The following is a 21,222-nucleotide window of genomic DNA, read 5'->3' as shown; positions in this document are numbered from 1 at the left end:
GTATGGAAAAAATATTTGAATTGAGTTCAGAGTTCAGCAAAGCCTAAGAAACTAAAATTTGAATGGCAAAATATTGAAAGGACATTACTGCACAGGAGAAAGGGAGAGAGAGTATGCTCCAGAGATCTGCAGAAGGGTGTCCTCGAAATTTTGGCTAAATAATGATCAAGGCATGCATGTGAAGAAACTACTGAAGCCAAGGAAGAAATCACCAAAGGAGTAGGCCGATCGGCCCCTCAGGGCTCACACATGGCTAGGAGTAGTTCGTCTACCAGCCAGAGTGGGAAAACCTCCTTAATATATGGGGCAACAAGTAGCGTTCTTGAAAGAGTATTGCCTTGGTAGCAGGACCAAATTAGCCCTGGACTAAAGGCGACCCTAGATCTATTCTAACATAACTGAAAAGCAATTCCTAGAGAACTCAAATTGGTTTCAAGTAACTTGACTGCATCAAGAACATATATAAAAATACAATGAAATCTAGTACCTGACAATGTAAAGTTAAAATGTCTGGCATCCAGTAAAAAATTACCAGGCATACAAAGAAGCAGGAAAATATGATCCATAACCAGAAGAAAAATTGACCAACAGAAACAGATCCCAAAATGACACAGATGATAGAATTAGCAGAAAATGACATTACACAGCTATTACAAATATAACCCATATGGTCAAAAAGGTAAAGTATAAACAGAATGAGGAGAGAAATGGAAGATATTTAAATAGACCCAAATAAAACTTGTAGAGAGATACAATATCTTAAATTTAAGATATACTGCATGGTATTAATAGTACATTAGACATTAGGGGAAGAAAAGATTAGGGAACAAAAGACAAAGCAAAGGAAACAATTCAAAGTTAAACTCAGAAAAAAGACAAAAGCACTTTCATCAGAGAGAATTAGTGGCCCGTGGAACAATATCAAGGAGTCTAACATATGTGTAATCAAAGTAGAAGAAGGAGAAGAGAGGGGAAGGCAGAAAAAATATTTGAAAAAATATGACCAAAATGTTTTAATTTTGATTGAAACAGTGCACCTACAGATCCAAGAAGCTCAAAGAACCCAAGAAGAAGAAAAATAAAGAAAACTACACGCAGGCATATCACAATAAAATTGATAAAATCTAGAGATAAATAAAGAAATTTTAAAAAGCGTCAAAGACATTATGTGTAGAGGAGCAAACAAAAATATGACAGGAGCCTTCTTATCATAAATCATGCAAACCAGGAGACAATGGAGAAGGATTTTCAAAGTACTGAAACATAGAACTGTAAAACCAGAATTCTATGCTTAGCCAACACATCATTCGAAAATAAAGGTAAATTAAAGAGTTTTTCAGACTGAAACAGCTCATTCATCACCAATAGACCTGTACTACCAGAAATATGAATGAAACTTCTTCAGGTGGAAAAAAAGTGATACCAAATGGAAATGTGGATGCATACAGAGGAATAAAAAGCAACAGAGATATCAAGTATGTGGTTAAATATAAAATACATCTATTCTAGTTTTTAATCTAATTACAAGACAATTGACTGTTTAGAATGTATTGTGTAATGCATGTATAGAAGTGCACTACAATAGAAAGGATGGAAGTGGGAGTGAAAGTTGTGAGATTCCTGTAATATACATGAAGTGATATAATATTATTTGTAGGGTGACTAATAAGATAAATATTGTAAATCCTAAATAGCCACACACACACACACATCAAAACAGAACAAAGAGGTAGAGCTAATAAGACAATAGTGGAGATAAAATGTAATAATAAAAAATACTCAAACAAAATAAGGCAAAAAACGAGTAAAAAGGGAACAGAAAACAAACAGCAAAATCTTAGATTTAAATCCAATCAAATCAATAATCACATTAAATGTAAATGATCTTAACACTCCAATTAAAAGGCAAAGATATGTTAGGTTGGATTAATAAAACAATGCTCATATATAGTTATATATCTCGTGTCTGTAAGAAATCCATTTAAATATAGGATGCAGACAAGTAAAGATGAAATGATAGAAAAAAAGAATAATAAAAAATAATGTAGGGTGGCTAAACTTCTATCAAAGTAAATTTCAGAACAAGGAATATTACCAGAGATATAAAAGGGACATTTCATAATTACAAAAAAGTTGGTTCATTGAGAGAATATAACAATCTTAAATGTACATGCTACTATTAACAGAGCCTCAAAATACATGAAGAAAAAACAGAACTGAAATGAGAATTAAAGACTACAGTTGGAGATTTTAACACTCTTTTCTCAATAATTTACAGAACAACTAGAGAAAATCAGTAATAATATGGAAGACTTGAACGACACTCTCAACCAACTTGAGCTAACTGATACCTGTAGTATACTCCACTCAACAAAACCGTATTTTTTTCCCAAAATCTGTACTACAAAACAGGTCCCAATAAAATTATAAGAATTGAATCACACAGTATTTCTCTGTTTACAGTGAAATTAAAACAGAAATCAGTAACAAAAGCTATCAGGAAAATCCACAAGTATTTGGGAAGTAAACAACACACTTGCACTGTCACCCAGGCTGAAGTGCAGTAGTGTGATCTGCAAGCTCTGCCTCCCGGGTTCAAGCAATTCTCCTGCCTCAGCCTCCCGAGTGGCTGGGACTACAGGTGCCCGCCACCACGCCCGGCTAATTTTTTGAATTTTTAGTAGAGACAGGGTTTCACTATGTTGGCCAGGCTGGTCTCGAACTCCTGACCTCATGATCCACTCCCCGCTCCTTGGCCTCCCAAGGTGCTGGGATTACAGGCGTGAATCACTGTGCCCAGCCTAAACAGCACATTTCTAAATAATCCATCAAAGAAGAAATGATGGAGAAAATTAGAAAATATTCTGAAGTGATTGAAAATGAAATACAATATATCAAAATCTGTGAGAGGCAGCTAAAGAGTACAGAAGAAAGGTATAACACATTGGGCAATACACGTGTGGCCTAGAAAAGAATGTGAGGTATGAAACAGAAGCATTCCTTAGCCTCCTACAGCAATGTGTGACCAGTGTGATAGCTGCACGTTGGCTTGCTGTTTTCAATAAACTGCACTGGCATCAAGACAGCTGGGATCTGAATCCAAACAACCCCCCTTTTTTTCTTAACAAGGCTAACAGCAAACCATCAGATGGCAACATTGACTTAACAATGTTTGTTGGCACTTTCTCTCAGTTGAGCTTTTACTGGTATATATACACCATGGAGTACTACTAAACCATACAAAAGAATAAAATTCTGTCATTCGCAGCAGTATGGATGAGCCTACAGGACATTATGTTAAGCAAATTAAGTCAGGCACAGAAAGATAAATACCACATGTTCTCATTCACATGTGGGAGCTAAAAATATCTGAGCATATAGAGGTAGTGAGCAGAACTGTATTAGAGGCTGAGAAAGGTAGGGAGAGAGGATAGGGAGGTTGGATAGCGAATACAAAAGTTTAGCTAGATAGGAGGAACAAGCTCTGGTATTCTGCAGCTCTGGAGGGTCAATATGGTCAGCTATAATTTATGTATATTTTTAAAAAGCTAAATGAGAGAATTTTGAATGTTCACAACATACAGAAATGACATGTGTTTGAGGTGATGGATATGTGAGTTACCTTGATTTGATCTTTGTACATTGTATACACACACCTAAATATCACTCTGTATCACATAAATAGGTACAATCATTATGTGTCAACTAAAAATAAAAGGGAGGAAAAAAGATCAAGCAGAAGAGAATGTCCAGAGCGAGGAGACCACTTGTAACTTCCTGCAAATAACACCAACCTCCTTCGGATCCGGGCCAGGGCTGTGTGGATTCTCTCACTGTACCACTTGCACTTCTCTTTGGTAATGTTGACGTGGACCAAGCTCCCATCCTTCCAGGGAGCATGGACAAACCTGCTGCAATATTTTGCATGGACTGTCTTCTTGTTGGTCTCCTAAGGAGAGGACAAAGGACAGAAGCCACTCGGAAACTGTCCAAAGAGAAGAGCCTCCAGAGGGCACCTCCGGCTCTGTCGTATTCAAATGGCTCTTAGCACTCCACTCTACCATCAATCATTCCTTTGTTAGTTCAACCAAATATGTTCCGCTGCCCGCTTCCTATGGAGCCCTGCACTAGGTGTCATGAACATGGGCCAGAAAGATACATGAGATCACATGTGTGCCCCAGAAAAGCTAATGATTCCAGCATAGAGACACCCCGAACCGACACACACACACACACACAGAGAGAGAGAGAGGGAGAGAGAGAGAGAGACATAGCAATGCGGAGAATTAGATACTCAATCCCTGGCACTGGGTTGAGACAGTAAGGACCTGGCAAGTCCTGGTAATGAAGAAAGAGCGACAGAGCTTACAGTGGACTAGACGGCCAGGGAAACCATTCTGGAGGAGGTGGGACTGAGCCTCTCAAGAATCCTCTTTTCCCACCAAGAACCCCACTGCACATCTAGCGCCCTCCACCGAGACAGGCAGAGCGAGCCCTCCTCAGTCGACCTCCCTGACTTGGCCCGCAAGCACTCATCTGGCACTCCTCCTCTAGGAGACCTTCTAGACACCAGGAACACAAACACATACAATGACCAAACCCCTGCCTTCATGGAGCTCACAGTGCAGGAGGGGAGCCCAGTAATAAGCAAATCATGACACATCAGGTCAGAGGATGACACGTGGAGGAAGGCAAGGAGGAAGAGCAGAGAGCAGAGAAAGAGGGGAGAGACGGGACAAGTTAGAACCTCGCAGGGAAAGCCTCCCAGAGACAGTGAGCTAGGAGAGAAGGCCTGGAGGAACAGAGTGTGGCCATAGTGAGTCCAGGAGGAGGTCAGAGGATGCAGCAAGAGCAAAGGCCTGAGCTGGGAGTCCACCCGGCATGCTTGTCGAATTTTAGGAAGGCCAATATTGCCAAAGGAAAGGGAGAGAGGGAAGAGAGAGTGAGAGAAGCCGGAACACACAAACAGGAGGGCCAGGGGCAGGTCCCGTAAAGCCTGACAGCTGTCGGAAATGAGCTGGCTTTTGCTCTGAGTGAAAAAGGACTCTTCCCAGGGCTTTCACGAGAGCGGCAACATGTCTGATTTATGGTTTCACAGCTTTACAGTGGTTACTCTGTAAAGCAGACTGGACGGCTGAGGACCAGGGGCAGAAGCAAACAGCCAGAAGGTCACGGAGTTGCATGGACCCGGGCAGCCAAGGCCATGGTAAGAAGAGGTCAGATCCTGAATGACAGGCACGTTCTGAAAACAGAACCGACAGCGTTCACCGAGAGATCAGATGTGTGTATGCGAGAAAAGAGAGGAGTCAGGAACGACCCTGAGGTTTTCAGGCCGGGACCTGAAAGGGTGGAGTTGCAATCAATTGATAGGAAGAAGGTTGTGGAAGAGCAGCTTTGAATGAGAAAAATCAAGATATAGCGTCTGATGTCTCAGGTTCAAGGTGCCTATTAGACATCCAAGTAGCACAACAGTAGTCAGGAGATCAGGGAAGGCCGCGGGGCTAGAGGGGTAAATTTTGAAGTCGCCGGGCAGCATGCGCAGGGGCTTAAAAGCCATGGGACTGGAGAAGACCACCTGGGAAATGAGTGTAGACAAAAGAGCAATCAGAGCACTGCACCTTGAGGTCCTCCGGCATTGACAGGTTAAGGACTAGGAGAAGTCACAAAGAAGACTGAGAGAGGAACAGCCAGTGAGGTGGGAGGATAACCAGCAATGTATATTCTGGAAAAAAAAAAAAAAAAAATCAAGGAAGTGACCAACTAGATCAACTTACTAACAGGTCAAGTAAGAAAGAGACTGAGAATGGACCCCTGGATTTAGCAATTCAGGGATCCCTGCAAAATGTGGGTTTTGGTGGAGAGGCAGAAGTGGCGGGGGCTTCTGCCTGATGGCAGCGGCTCCCAGGAGCATGGGAGGAGAATTGAAGAAGCAGAGGAAGGAAATGTACACAACTCGACTGAGGAATTGAATTCTAAAAGGAGCAGAGGCATGCGGGCACAGCCAGAGGTACACATGGGATCGAAAAACTTTTTAAGACGGGAGAAATGGCAGAATGTGTGCATGCTGATGCGAATGATCTGGAAACGAGGGCAATAGGAGCTGTGATATAGAAAGGGAGAATAAACGAGTGGAGAGACAGCCATGTATCTGTGCAGTGAATGGCCTTAGGACAAGGACAATTCAGCCTGGGAGAAATAAAGGTAGATGGCAGACACTGGGGGCTGAGATGTGGAGGCAGAAGCTCATGACATTCCCGTCGACGTTCACAGCATGGGAAGCAAGCTCACCTGCAGAGTGTGAGTGTAGTGAGTGTGGAGCGGAAGGTGCTGGGTGTTTCAGGAGGAGAGGACAGCCAGCGAGGGGCTAAGGGGACTGCTAGGCAGCACAAAAGATCCACTGACACTAGCGGGCGTGAATTTACAGTGAACCAGGCATTATATCGTGGCTGTTTTTCTCCAGTTTCTGCCAGTACAGTTAACTGCACGGAGATAAGCCAGAAAAGGCGGAAAGTTGGCGTTAGCCAGGGTTAAATCTGGGGTTTTGCCAGGTGAGTGCAATAGTTTAACAGAAGGGAAAAATGGTTGAGGATGCATGGGAGGATAGAGAGGATAGAGAGGCGGTGGTAGAAACAGTAACTTTTATATCCTGGTGGAGGAGACAGATGATGGGTGGGAATAGACAGATGGGTGGGAATAGCGCAAGAGAATAAACAACCTACAGATGACTGGTCAGACAGAGGGGCGTTTGGAACTGAGGATGTGGGTTATGATTACACAGTTATTTGTAATGATAAGGCCAAGGGCATGCCTAAGGCAGGAGTGGTAGAGATGGAGTTGGGGAGGAAGTCACTGGGGAAGAGAATGTCAAAGAAATGAGAGGTTGGGGTATTGGAAGGGTCCTCCATATGGGACTGAAGTCACTATGAACTAAAGCAGGTGTTAGAGCCAATGAAAGCAAGACAGAAGCCCCGTAATCTTCGAGGACTGACGAGGGTGAGCTCAGTAAGTGACAACCACAAGAGATGTCTCCAGTGACACAGTCTGATGACATGGGAAGAAGGAGAGAGAAGGTCAAGAACCAGAAAAGAGGAGCAAGGAGGCCACCACCCACCCCAGGTCCACAGGTCCAAAGGGAACAGGAGAGAAACCAGCCCCCACTCCAGAGGGCTGCAGGGAGGGCTTCTCAGAGAGAAGCCCCTATAAGCATCCAATGGGAACGTTTCAGAGGCCTAGAGGCGATCAGGGGTTTGCTGATGATGTGCCCAGAGGGCAGAGTAGAGGGATTTTAGGAGTCAGAGAGGGGTGGAGTGGGGTCAGAAAAGGGATGTTCAGGGCTGCATGGCAATGAGAATTCCCGAGTCCAGTGGTGACTGGTGAGAACGAGTGGACTGAGTCGACTGCTGGGCAGCACAAAAGATCCACTGACATGAGCGGGCATGAATTTACAGTGAAACCAGGCATTGCATTGTGGCTGTTTTCCTCCAGTTTCTGCCAGTACAGTTAACTGCATGGAGATAAGCCAGAAAAGGCAGAAAGAGGTTGAAGGGCATGATGAGATCTGTCCTATGCTCCCAAGGCAGGCAGAGGTGGACACCTCAGCTGCTCTGCAAGGATGGAAGGACAAAGGTGTCTTGTCTCTCGTGCTTACCACATCCCCATCACAGGGCATTTCCCAAGTGTTCCTCATGCACAGCCAGATGGAAAACCACTAGACCATACACCACAGAGAGGCAAGTTCTGTGTCAGGCAGCAGGGTGTCAGAATGGGAAAAGCACAGTGTGAAAGCCCGGTGGACCCAAGTTCAAACCCTGCCTCCATCTGCCACAAGATCAATCTCAAGCAAGTTACCTAACCTCTCGCAGGTCCCGCGACTGTTTTCTCCTGTGTAAACTGAGAGCACAAATGTTTACCTTGTATATAAAGCATAAAAGCATTCCGTAAATGCTCGGTTCTGACTCACAATGTTTGTAGTGCAGAAAAAAGGGAAGGCAACATCTGTGGGGCATCTCCTATGTGCCGGGCACCGTGCTCAGACATGCATTTGTAAATTTGCACTTTACACTACCCATTTCACGAATATGAAGGGTGAAGCTCAAAGAAGTCACATGATTTGTTCAACATCTCATCATCAGTAACTACTAGAAGTAGCATTTATACCTAGAATTTCTTGTTCCATATCCAGTGTGCCTTCCGCCATATTACATGGACTGGTACATAGCAGGGGCTCCATAAATATTTGTTTGAAAAATAGACGAAGACACAAGAATGGGTTTTTGAACATCAGGCCTGGTTTTGTGCATGAGCTCAAGCAACTGTGCGTGCAGTGTGATTTCAGGGATGCCTGAAATATCAAGTTCTTAGGCTTGGCCTGAAATTCTCTTATTAGAAATGCATGTTTGTCTCCTTCTCCCAATTGTTCATCGTCTTTGAACTGCTACATAATAAGGCCTTTTTAGCCATTCATTTCTGTGTTAACGAGTTTCCTGGGTCTGTTCCTATAAACTAGTTTTTATTGTTAAATATTTAGGAGGTCTTGCCCAGTGGGAGTCTGAGGGAACCCTAAATAATCTACCTATTTCACAGCCTTAGTTTCTTCCTACTTTATACACATCACAATTTTAGGTGCGAATCCAGTTTCAGTATGTAGTCCCAAAGACTAAAAATAAAACTGTCCCTTTCTCATCAGTATTTGTAAAAAAAAAAAAAAAAAAAAAAAAAAAAAAAAAGTAGCTGTCCTATATATTAATAATTCTCAATCTTTACCATAATATAGTTGACTAGCACAAAAAAATTGAGGTAAAATTCCCTCTTGTAAGTCAAATTATTCAAAGTGGTCCTGTAAAATTTCATTTAAAATTGACAAGCATGAGTTAGGAGATGATCGGTATTAGAGCTAGCTTGAATATACTCCATTGTCATCAGTTTGCAGTAAGCTATGTTCAGATTGATGGGGATTAATATTTCAAAATATCCAGAATCTAATGTATTTTTTATTTTATTTTATTTTGAGACAGTCTCCCTCTGCCGCCCAGGCTGGAGTGCAATGGCACAATCTTGGCTCACTGCAAACTCCACCTCTTGGGTTCTGCCTCAGCCTCCCAAGTAGCTGGGATTATAGGCATGTGCCACCAAGCCTGGCTAATTTTTATATTTTTAGTAGAGACGGGGTTTCACCATGTTGGCCAGGCTGGTCACGAACACCTGACCTCAAGTGATCTGCCCGCCTTGGCCTCCCAAAGTGCTGGGATTACAGACGTAAGCCACCGTGCCTGGCCTATTTTTAAAATGAGAATTTAGTTATGTATGATTTCCTGAACATTACTGAATAATGTCTACAAAATCAGAAAACTGTGCTGGGGGAGGAAACCCACAAATGAGATTTTCCCTGCGCTGTAGCAATTACCCTGCATCCTAGGGTAAGCCAGGAAACAAGTCTTGCATCAATTCTGCATTTTTCTAATTCAGTTTTTATATTTTCCTCCTTGCAGTTTGTCATAAATGCACAGCAGTGAGGGGGCAAGAACATAACACGGTGTGGCTCGCATAGCCCCGAAGGACAGTGCCCTTTCCATGGAGGGCATGGAGGGCTCAGTGGCCGGCCAGCCTAATAACAAGTGGCAACAAGACTGAAGTTCACCTCTGCTGGAGTTACAACATCTCAGTAATAACCTTGACATTGAATCGGAGCCTTCAAGAATACATGAGGTGACACTGTATTTGAGGGGGGCCTCGATTTTCTTTCCCAGGTGTCTCCTCTGGGCTGCGGTCACCCGCCTGTCACCTGCCTGTCTGCCCGGGGCTTGCATTTTAGGTTCACTTCACAGCATGTACCTGGAACTTTGCCACCTCCTGAAAGAGCCTGCCTTTGGTTTTGCAAATCTGCCATGTTCATTTTATCCTGATTTCTATTTCATATTGGGACACTTCTTAGTCTTTCCATGCTTCTAAACCTTTGACACCATGTCTTCTGGTTCCTGTTCTACACCTCTCTGCTTCTCAAGGTGTGGCCCCTGGACCAGCAGCGTTAGTATCATCTGGGGGTTGTTATGGATGCAAATTCTTGAGCCGCATTTCGGACCTGCTGACTCATATGCATGATGCTGGAGTTTAGGCAGCATTGCTGTCGAGCACTGTCCTTCATTGAGAGCCAGAGTCGGGCACTAGGAGAAGCTGTATTCCTACAAAACCCACAATAGAACTGCAGCTTTCAAAGTTTCTAATGGCTATAGCCCTTTGGAGAATCTGATTCCGTATTTGCTGGGATTGCACTGTATGCTGGCTGCTAGTCACTGGAATAATGAGGGAAAATACAAGAGGACCACAGAAACACCTGCTGCGCTGGGCATACTCACCAGCAATTTCTCTTTTCCATTTAATATGGGGGAACAAAGGGCTTCTCTATTTGCATAATGTTGAATAATTCTGAAACTCATAATGCCTGATTTCTCCAAGCCCAGCCCTTGGCTTATGCATAACTCACTGATGTCTAGCACTCATTCCCAGCCTTGATCTCCACTCCCACAGATGCCCTTTGGAGAAGGGTGAGGAGGGAAACAGGAACCCTCTTCTTCACAGAAACCCAAGCTGGTTTCTCTCCCTGCTGCCCCTTGCCCGCCTTCTGACCTGAGGGAGGCCTCACCCACCCAGGACTTGAGGGGAGGCCCCAGCCCCTCCCAGGAGTGCACTTCACCTACCGCACTGGTCTGTACAGACTCATTCTCTGGTTTGGCTTTTATATCCACAACCCCATCAGCGTGGCGGAAAGAGCAGTCAGCAAGGACATCATACAAGGATAGCTTCTGGGCCTTCAAGCCATATTTCTGCAGCCATGTCTTAGAGTCCCAGGTGTCTTCTGGATTCAATGCAATCTCAACAGAGGTTGTTTCTGACTCTGTAGAATCACAGCTTGTCAGCCATCCATACTGCATGAGCCATTCATATTACACCCCCAACTTAATATTGACCAACTTGGAATGTGTTCTTTATTAGAACACAAAGCCCATGTTTCATTTCAGAAAACAGCTTTCCAAAGCAGGACTGGCAAAGAATTATTAGGCTTTTAATGGCAAAAACCGCAATTACTTTTGCATAATTCAAAAGACTGCAAAGCAGGGTTACTTTTTATTTCACTTCCTCCTCTACCTAAGTTGACTGGCCCCATGCCTGGGTGAAAGTGACCAGTAGACCAAGGCTGTGTGTCAGGCGCCATGTATGTGTAAGGATGGAGTCAGAAGCTCTGGCTTCAAGTCCTGGCTCCATCACCTTCTAGCAAGTTGCTCAAACTTGGGTGAGTCACTCCACTTGACCTCTCTGAGCTTAGGCAGTATTCTTCACCTGTAGCTGGAAGACAGTATTTGGTTGGCCTTCCTAGGTAAACCACAGCAATCCAGTGAGAAAAGTTATATGAGGCCAGGTATGGTGGCTCACGCCAATAATCCCAGCACTTTGGGTGGCCAACGCAGGTAGATCACCTGAGGTCAGGAGTTTGAAACCAGCCTGGCCAACATGGCGAAACCGCATCTCTACTAAAAATACAAAAATTAGCCAGGTGTGGTGGCAGGTGTCTGTAATCCCAACTACTTGGGAGGCTGAGGCAGAATTGCTTCAATCCGGGAGGTGGAGGTTGCAGTGAGCCGAGAATGCACCACTGCGCTCCAGCCTGGGCAAGATAGCAAGACTCCATCAAAAAAGAGGAAAGAATGAAAGAAAGAAAGAGAGAAGGAAGGAAGGAAAGAGAGAGAGGGAGGGAGGAGAGAGAAGAAAGAGAAAGAAAGAAAAAGAAAGAAAGAAAGAAAGAAAGAAAGAAAGAAAGAAAGAAAGAGAGAAAGAGAGAGAAAGGAGGGAGGGAAGAGGGAGAGAGGGAGAAGAAAGAAAGAAAAAGAAAGAAAGAAAGGGAGGGAGGAAGGAAGGAGAGAGAGAAGAAAGAAAGAGAAAGAGAAAGGGAGGAAGGGAGGAACGAAGGAGAGAGAGAAGAAAGAAAGAAAGAGAAAGAGAAAGGGAGGAAGGGAGGAAGGAGAGAGAGAGAAGAAAGAAAAAGAGAGACAAGGAGGGAGGGAGGAAGGAGAGAGAGAAGAAAGAAAGAAAGAAAGAGAAAGGAGAGAGGGAGGGAGGAGAGAGAGAAGAAAGAAAAAGAAAGAAAGAAAAAAGAAAGAAAGGGAGGGAGGGAGGGAGGGAGGAAGAGAAAGAAGAAAGGGAGAGAAAGAGAGAAAGGAGGGAGGGAGGAAGGGAGGAAGGAGAGAGAGAAAAGAAAGAGAAAGAAAAAGAGAGAGGGAGGGAGGGAGGAGAGAGAGAAGAAAGGAAAGAAAAAAAGAAACAAGAAAGAAAGAAAAAGAAAGAAAGGAAAAAGAAAGAGAAAGGAAGGAGGGAGGAAGGAGAGAGAAGAAAGAGAAAGAAAGAAGAAAGAAAAAGAAGGAAAGGAAGGAAGGTAGGTCACGTGAAAATGCTTTGTAATGTGGTGGAAAGAGAAGTGATGAGGTGGAGGCGATCAACACGCAAAGGCTAGGAGGCTGCCTCCCATGAAGCCCCTTTGTTACCTTGGTGAGTGTGTCCTGACTCACAGCCTGGCTTTCCACCCTGCAGGCTCAGAAACCTCATGTGCCCTGTCTAGGACAACTCACCTTAGCTTCACGGGGTAAAGTATAACCCAGAATGCCAATTGCCTAAACATCTCCAGCCTCAGGCACATTCCTCTGGTGTTTTCCAGAGGTAATCTACACTCTAACTGAGAAGACTGTGTTATGTTACCTGAGCGGGACAAACCAGCATATCACACAAGCAGAAAACTATTTTTCCAGATGACTCGAAACTTGGAACAGCACCTAAGGGAGAATGAGCTACTCAGGGGTGGACACAAAGGAGGGGTGAGGAACTGTGAAGCTGAGAAGGCGGCACTGGTGTCTGGAGCTGGCTGTGCACATCTCCCAACTCCATGCTGGGCGATGGCCACTTGGTAGCATGAAACAGACCATGGTGGGAGTATTTATGGAATCTGGAAATCAACACATGCTACACAGCAGGGCTTTTTTCATTCCCGGGAGTGGGTTGTTAAACACTTGCACACCACTGGAAGGAAGGCAGAAAGGACCCTGAGATTTTGGCCCCATTGGGACCATGGGAGCCCTAGGAAGACGCGGAAGGGGTTCCTGGCAAGGAAATGTTTTTTTCTAACATGAACTATCATGTAGGAGGTCCACCAGCGTTATAGAGTTTTGTTTAACTCCGCTTACATTAATGGCTGTCAACCTTTCACAGTGGCATCCCCTGAGGAGCTTTAAAAAAAAATACTGATGCCTGAGTCCCATCCATTAAATTCTATTTTAACTGGTTTGGGAGTGTGGCCTGGACATTGAGATTTTACAAAGCTCCCGGGGCAACTGTATTGTGCAGCCAAGCTTTGCCACTGGCTTAAGGTGGAAAGGGCTTCTCAGTTATGACTTGATAACCCCATCAGCTGATGCTTCCATCAGACACAGATGCAAGTGAAGTACTATTAATTAAAAAGTAGCACACTCACTGTTAGGGAAACAAAAATATGACTCAGGCTTTCCTATTACTATATTTAAGGGGATATAGAATTAGAATAAGATTGGAAGACATAAATCATGTTAGAGCCAATTCCTTCTGTATAATATGTAAAGGATCTGCCCATTAATGCTTCATGAGACCCATGTCCTTGAATTTTAATAGAACGCCATTGAAAGAATTCACTCTGAAACCTACTAGAGTGGGGACTTCTCAAAGAAGCTTGTTTTGGATTTTGAACTTTAAACCAACCTGGCATCAAAAGCCCCTCAGAGCAGCATCCCCGACACCGGGAGCTGGCTTCTCCATGAATCACAAAGCATCTTTTCACCCTTCTCCGGGAGCTCAAGCCAGAGGCTTCTCAGAGCTCCGAGTCCCTGGGGTTCGCCTGCACACTCTCCCCCATCACAAAGAGGCAGCAAAAAGAGGATGCCGCCGTTTCTGTCAGGGAGATCAGCTTCCTTGGAGAAACCCTTGGGGCGAAATTTTCTTCAATTATTATTAATTATATTCCCATTCATTGTGTTTCTGCTTAGGAAGACCTTTCCTTTTCTCCTCTACCTTTTTTTTTTTCCTGATCAATAGGTGTAGTAGGAAATTAAATTGTCATTCAATTATTTCCATAGCAACACACACCTTATTATATCCTTCTGCTCTGTTTTGGGCTGCCTTCTTTTAAAAAAGTTAAGAGCTCTCTATCAAGTATAAATTCAAGCGTACCGTAGAACTTCCTAAAAACACATTCGAACCAATCCTAGCAAGGGTTCTGAAAGAGGCAGAGACTAACTTCCGACTCCAACTTCACAGTGGACCAGGCGGTGCAGTCCTGAGGGCAGGATTCAGGCTCCCAATTACCATCTGAAAAGGGGGTTCAGGCAAGCCGCCAGAGAAACCTTTCATAGAGGAAAGAAGGGATGACCAACCAATCAAAACCAAAGAACCCAGGCACTCTAAAGCTAAAGAAAGGAGAAGAAAAAAAAAAAGGAGGGAAATCTTTTAACTTCCAGTGCTAATTACACCAATTAATGGCTGAGTCTCATTTTCCTGGGAGGGGCAGGGAAGGGCGTCATCCATTCATTAGCGTCACTTACTAAGGGGTCCTTCCCATTTCCCTGCAGTTATCTTAATTAAAAATGTTACATGAATTCTCACCCACAGAGAATTCATTTATTACAGAGGTATGAGCTAACAGCAAATCCTGATTACATGGCTTTCCTATTCCACAGGACAGATTCCTAAAGATGTTCTTTCTGTTAGGAGAAGGGAGCACATCTATGCCACAGAATTAACCAGCCCTGTCCTCCCCATCCCACTTGTCAATCTCAGAACATTTTTCAATGAAAAAGACCTGCTGGGAAAATGCTTTTGAAAACCATCCCTGCTATAGCCAGGGCCACACACAAATAGATAAATTGGGCATAGTTATCAGTGCCCACTCCTCTCCCTGTCCCTCATCCACCCGCCCTCCAGGTTCAGCTCCAGAGGGGCTCACAGCCATCAGGGATTTCTCACCACCATAACTCTCTTCTCCCAGCCTCCTCCACTGAATGTTACTTGCCTGGCACCTCATTCCTGCCACACTAGCCCCACATGCCTTTCAGGGGGACTGTCAGCGTATGAATAAACTAGAACTCTAGACCAGGTCTGATGTTTCCAAGAGTGGGTCCCACAGAAACTGCTTCCACTGCATGTCAGTGGCTTCTACTCAGGAAGAGGGTTCCTTAGACAAAAAGTTTGGGGAGCTTGAAAGGAAAGTTTGAAAGGATTCTTGATCACAGGACTTCTCTAAGACTTTCTTAGGGGAATGGGCAGTGGGGCTTACCACAAGCAAAATTCCCAAAGCTATTTAGCCCCAGAGTCTTTCTGCATAGAACATTTTAGAGGGCTTGTATTTGATAGACCATAACCCCTGTGATCATGGGTGCCATGAGACAATGAATAAACTCTTGGCCACCACATGGGGAGTGGTACAAGAAAAGAATGCTGTGAATTAGCTGAAAAGGAAGGCAGAAGGAAAGAAGGAAGGAGGGAGGAAGAGAAAGAAGGGAGGGAGGGGAAGACAGAAGAAGGGAAGGAAGGAAGGAAGGAAGGAAGGAAGGAAGGAAGGAAGGAAGGAAGGAAGGAGGGAGGGAGGGAGATGTTTGGTACAATATGGAACAATTGAGATTAGGAAGTGAGACAGGATTGATGGAGTTAGGGAAATTTAGACTGAGTGACCTGAAATTCACATGTTAAGTGGTGAGGATGAGGGAGGGGGGAGGAAAGGAGGGAAAGATAGAAGGGAGGAGAGAAAAGAAGGAAGGAAACCAGAATTGAGGACAGCTGGGAAAGGAGGGAGAAACGTTAACAACTGTCAGGAAAAGAAATGTGGTCTCACCTGCTGGTGAGATGAGTGAGGTTTCAGCCCTGTGAGCCGGTTCAGCATGGAGCAGCTGCGAGGGCTGTGGGTTCTCTGAAGGTAAGATGAAGATCTGAGATCCAGGAGCCTGAGATCCAGGAGCCAGGTGGCGACAGTGTGGTGTGAGAGAGAAGCTCGTCTCTGAGCAGTCAAGCCCTTTGTCTGCTGCAGTTGCTAACTAAACCTGCTGTTAACCTACACTTGCTAAAGTACCATGCAATAAGCATATCTGCCTGGCACTGCAGGGGAGCCAAGAAATGGGGAGGAGGGGATAAAGGAGATGGGGGATGGTAACCCACCAACATTCTACCAAACTGATTCACTGTGGAGATCAGGTAAATGGTCTCTGGAGCACCGCACGGGCTACACACAAGGGCTGAGGCCCAAATAAAACCTCTGCTATAAAGAAGGGCTCCATGGCTTGCCCAACTGGAAAAATGATTCCAACCCATAGTGTTCTCAATTCCTATAATCCTCAGGAGGTAGAGGTGGGAGAGAGAGAAAAGAAATAAAAAACAAGGAGGCAAAAAAGAAGCAGACATAAAAACAAAGAACATCAAACACCAATAACAGAAAGAACACGGAAGAGGAGCTAATGCCCCCTAAAGACATGGTTCAACATTTCCCTCACTTTCTCTTCTGCCTTATGATTCTGAAAGAAAGAATCTTAAAAGAATTATTTTAGACGTAAGATGTGAATGATGCAGCTGCAGGAAGAATTTTTAAACTACAGCACCTGCAGCTGGCTACGGACAAATAAGGAGCAGTTAATTTAGTGACAAGCCTGCATGAAGACTGAGAAGAAACCACTAAAGGGACTACAGACTGCAAGAGAAGAATTATAAAAGCCACATCTTACTGTGTCTACATCTAACTAGCATTTAAAACAGATTGAAAATAGTTGAGGATCAGTGAGGTAGGTATCAAACTGTACCTTAGGCTATTACTTCTTTAAAAATAGCTGTGGCATCACAAGATAAACACAGACTGATTCGAGATGTTTGGTACAATATGGAACAATTAAGATTAGGAAGTGAGAAAGGATTGATGGAGTTAGGGAAATTTAGACTGAGTGAACTGAAATTCACATGTTAAGTGGCAAGGATGAGAGCTCTGAAACAGAGTGTGAATGCTGGAATGAAACTGAGACAGAAAGCTGAATCTGCTTCCTTTGGAAAATTAAAATATTTGTCACCTTTTTGATCTTGCATCACTGTTGCTGAGGTTTTTAAAAAATCTTTAGTCAGCATATTTATTTCATATATTCTTTCAAAAACTTTTTGAGATAAAATTCACATATCATAAAATTCGACAGCAAGGTGACTATAGTTAATGGTGATAAATTATATTCTTGAAATTATATTCTTGAAAAATCCAAAGACAGCTATTAAGTGCTGTCACCACAAAAATGTTTACTGTGTAAGGTAATCTAATTTTTAATTAGCTAGATGTAACAATTTCACAATGTACATATACTTCAAAACATCATGTTGTACATGATAAATACATATAATGTTATCTGCCAAATTAAAAAAAATAAAGAATTGGTGTTAATTATTCTTTAAATGCTTGAAAGAAGTCACCACTGAAGACATCTGGTCCTGGCTTCTCTTTGTGCAGACTTTTTTAAAAAATTACTAACTCAGTCGCTTATGACAGATCTATGCAGAATTTCCATTTCTTCTTGAGTCAGTTTTGGTAGTTTGTGTCTTTCTAGGAATTTGTCCATTTCATTTAGGTTATCTTATTCATCAACATACAATTGTTCATAGTAGTCTCTTATAATCATTTTTACTTCCAAAAGGCTGGTACTCATATCCCCTCTTTCATTCCTGATTTTAGTAATATGGCTCTCTCTCTCTCTCTCTCTCTCTCTCTCTGTCTCTCTCCTTTCTTGGTTTGTCTAGGTAAGGATTTGTCAACTTTGTTGATTGTCTAAAGCAACCAACATTTAATGTTTTGATTTTATTGTTTTTCTATTTTCCATTTTAGTTATAGCTTCTCTAATTTTTTATTATTTCCTTCCTTCTGCTTGTTTCACTTTAGTTTACTCTTCTAATTTCTTAAGGCAGAGGTTTACATAATTGATGTGAGATCTTTCTTCTTTTTTGATGTAGGTATTTTCAGCTAAGCACTGCTTTAGTTGCACCCCATAGGTTTTGGAATGTCAAACTTTTTGTTCTCATTCACTTCAAAGTATTTTTAAATTTCCTGTTTGATATACTTCACCCTCTGGTTATTTAGAAGTATATTGCTAGTATTCACGTATTTGTCAGTATTCAAAATATCCTAGTCTTATTTATTTCAATTTCATCCATTGTAGTCAGAAAGATACTTTGTATGACTACAATCCTTTTAAATTTACTGCAACTTGTTTTGTGGCCTAACATATGGCCTATTCTAGAGAATGTACACTTAAGAATATGTATTCTACTGCTGTTTCATATAATCTTTTATAGATGTCTATTAGATTTAGTTGGTTTGAAGTGTTGTTTAGTCTTTTATTTCCTTGTCAATCTTCTGCCTAATTGTTTCATCCCATATTGAAAGTGGGAGAATGACGTCTTCATCTACTATTATCAGACTATAGAAGACCTTTCAATTCTGTCAGTTTTTGCTTCTTATATTTTGGTAAACTGTTTTTAGGTACATATATTTATGTATTTATAATTGTTACATCTTCCTGGTAAATAACTGACACTTTTATCATTACCAAATATCCTTTGTCTCTAATAAGAATTTCTGTCTTAAAGACTATTTTGTCTGAAATTAGTATTAAGTATTCAGCTCTGTTTTTGTTACTTATTTATATGGTATATCTTTTTCCATTCTTTACTTTCATCCTATTTCTGTCATTCAATCTAAAATGTGTCTCCTGTAGACGGCATATAGTTGGATCATGGGGTTTTTTTGGTGTGTGTTTTGTTTTGTTTTTTTCTCATTTGCCATTAAAGTGTTTAATTCATTGACTCTTTCTTTTTTTGTTTTCTTTTTTTTGAGACAGAGTTATGCACTCACTATCTTGTCCAGACTGGAATGCAGTGGCAATTTACAGGTGCAATCATAGTGCACTGCAGCCTCAAACTCCTGGCCTCAAGCAATCCTCCAACCTCAGCCTCTAAAGTAGCTGGGACTACAGGTGTGTGACACTGTGCCCAGCTAATCCATTTACACTTCATATAATAAGTGATGTGGTAAAACTAATGCCTGCCATTTTGTTATTTGTATTCTACATGTTGTATCTTTTTCATTCTTCTATTCCTCTATTACTACCTTATTTTGTATTAAATGGAGATTTTCTAGTATTCAATTTGAAGTTATTTGGAATTTCTTTTACTATTTCTTAGTGGCTGCCATGAAGATTTTAATCAAAATCTTAATTTATCACTCATTAATCAACTTAATTTCAATAATATACAAAACATTAAATCTATATAACTCCACTGCCTCCCCCCTCCATTGTGCTGCTATTCTCATATAAAGTATACCTTTATATATCTGTGTCTATCAGAACAGATTAAAATTTTTGTTTTATAAAGTTGTCTTTTGAATCAGATAGGAGAAAAAATACTTACAAACAAAAAAATACATTTATACTATCCTTTCTGTTTACCCACACAGTTATCTCTATTGTTGCCCTTTATTTCTTCCTATGGATTCAAGTTACTCTCCAATATTCTTTCATTTTATCCTGAAGGATTTCCTTTAGTATTTCTTTAGGGCAGGTTTGCTGAAAGTAAGTCTCTTGGTTTTTGTTTATAGTAATTTTTCCTTTTTTTTTTTGAGATGGAGTCTCACTCTGTCACCCAGTCTGGAGTGCAGTGGCATGATCTCAGCTCACTGCAACCTCTGCCTACTGGGTTCAAGTGATTCTACCGCCTCAGCCTCCTGAGTAGCTGGGCTTACAGGTATGCACCACCATGCCCAGCTAATTTTTGTATTTTTAGTAGAGACAGGGTTTCACCATGTTGGCCAGGCTGGTCTCAAACTCCTGACTTCAGGTGATCTGCCCACCTTGGCCTCCCAAAGGGCTGAGATTACAGGCATGAGCCATTGCACCTGGCAATTTATCCTTTTTTGAAGGATAGCTTTAGAGGATAATATTCTTGGTAGATACTTTTTTTTTGTTTTTGTTTTGTTTTGTTTTGTTTGAGACAGAGTCTCAGTTTATGGCCCAGGCTGTAGTGCACTGTTGTGATTTTGGCTCACTGCAACCTCTGCTTCCTGGGTTTAAGCATTTATCATGCCTTGGCCACACGAGTAGCTGGGATTATAGGCATGTGCCACTATGCCTGGCTAACTTTTGTGTTTTTAGTAGACACAGTAGACATGGGGTTTCACCATGTTGGCTAGGCTGGTCTTGAACTCCTGATCTCGGGTGATCTGCCTCCTTTGGTCTCCCAAAATGCTGAGATTACAGACATGAGCTACTGTACCTAGCCAGGTTTTTCTTTCTTTCAGCACTTAGATAATTTCATTCCACTGCTCTCTGGCCTTTTTGGTTTCTGATGCACAATTAGTTGTTAATCTTATCAAGTATCCCTTTTACATGATGCGTCATTTCTCCCTTGTTGCTTTCAAATTTTTTTTGTTGTTGGCTTTCAACAGCTTGATTATAATGTGTCTAGGTGTGGGTGTCTTTTATCCTACATGGAATCCATTTTGCTTCTTGGATGGGTAAATTAATGTTTTCATCAAATGTAGGGAGTTTCTAGCCCTTACGTCTTCAAATATTCTTTCTCTCTCTCCCCCATCCTTTGGGGACTCCCATTGTTCACATGTTGTTATGTTTATGGTATGCCATTGGTCTGTAAGACTCTGTTTGGTTTTTTTCATTCTTTATTCCTTTTGTTCTTCAGACTGGGTAACCTCAATCGAGCTGTCTAAAAATTCATTGGTTTGTTCTTCTGCTTCCTCAAATCTGGGTGTTGAACCCCTCTAGTCAGTTCCTCATTTCAATACTTTGTACTCCAGAACTTTTTTCAACTCCAGAATTTCTATTTGCTTCTTAAATAAAATTTCTCTCATTATTGATATCTCTAATTGGTAAGACAGTGTTCTTATACTTCCCACGTTCTTTAGACATAGTTTCCTTGAGTTCTTTGACATATTTAAAATCGCTTATTTAATATCTTTATCTAGTAAGGTCAATGTCTGGGCTTCCTCCTGGACATGGACAGTTTCCTCATGGACAGTTCCCATGGATTGCCTTTTTCCCTTTGTATGGTCCATACTTTGCTTCTTTGCATGCCTCATTTTTGTTGTTGTTGACAACTGGACATTTTAAATAATAAATGCAGCAA

The 21,222-nt window shown here is 42.2% G+C and overlaps 1 protein-coding gene across 2 annotated transcripts in view; it reads right to left on the bottom strand.

The window, feature by feature from the left end:
* Positions 1-21,222, bottom strand: part of VWA3B (von Willebrand factor A domain containing 3B) — a 225,647-nt gene that overhangs the window by 115,541 nt on the left and 88,884 nt on the right. For both annotated transcript variants that reach the window (XM_030827864.1, XM_030827865.1), the window contains 2 exons: positions 10,695-10,891; positions 3,795-3,949 (listed from right to left, as the gene is read on the bottom strand). In XM_030827864.1, coding sequence (XP_030683724.1) covers positions 3,795-3,949; positions 10,695-10,891 — 352 coding nt within the window. The remainder of the gene's footprint in view (positions 1-3,794; positions 3,950-10,694; positions 10,892-21,222) is intronic.

Source organism: Nomascus leucogenys, chromosome 14 (genome assembly GCF_006542625.1).
Source record: "Nomascus leucogenys isolate Asia chromosome 14, Asia_NLE_v1, whole genome shotgun sequence".
Lineage (NCBI taxonomy): Eukaryota > Metazoa > Chordata > Mammalia > Primates > Hylobatidae > Nomascus > Nomascus leucogenys.
The sequence above is the reverse complement of the archived record's forward strand: the minus strand, read 5'-3'. Positions and strand labels throughout refer to the sequence as shown.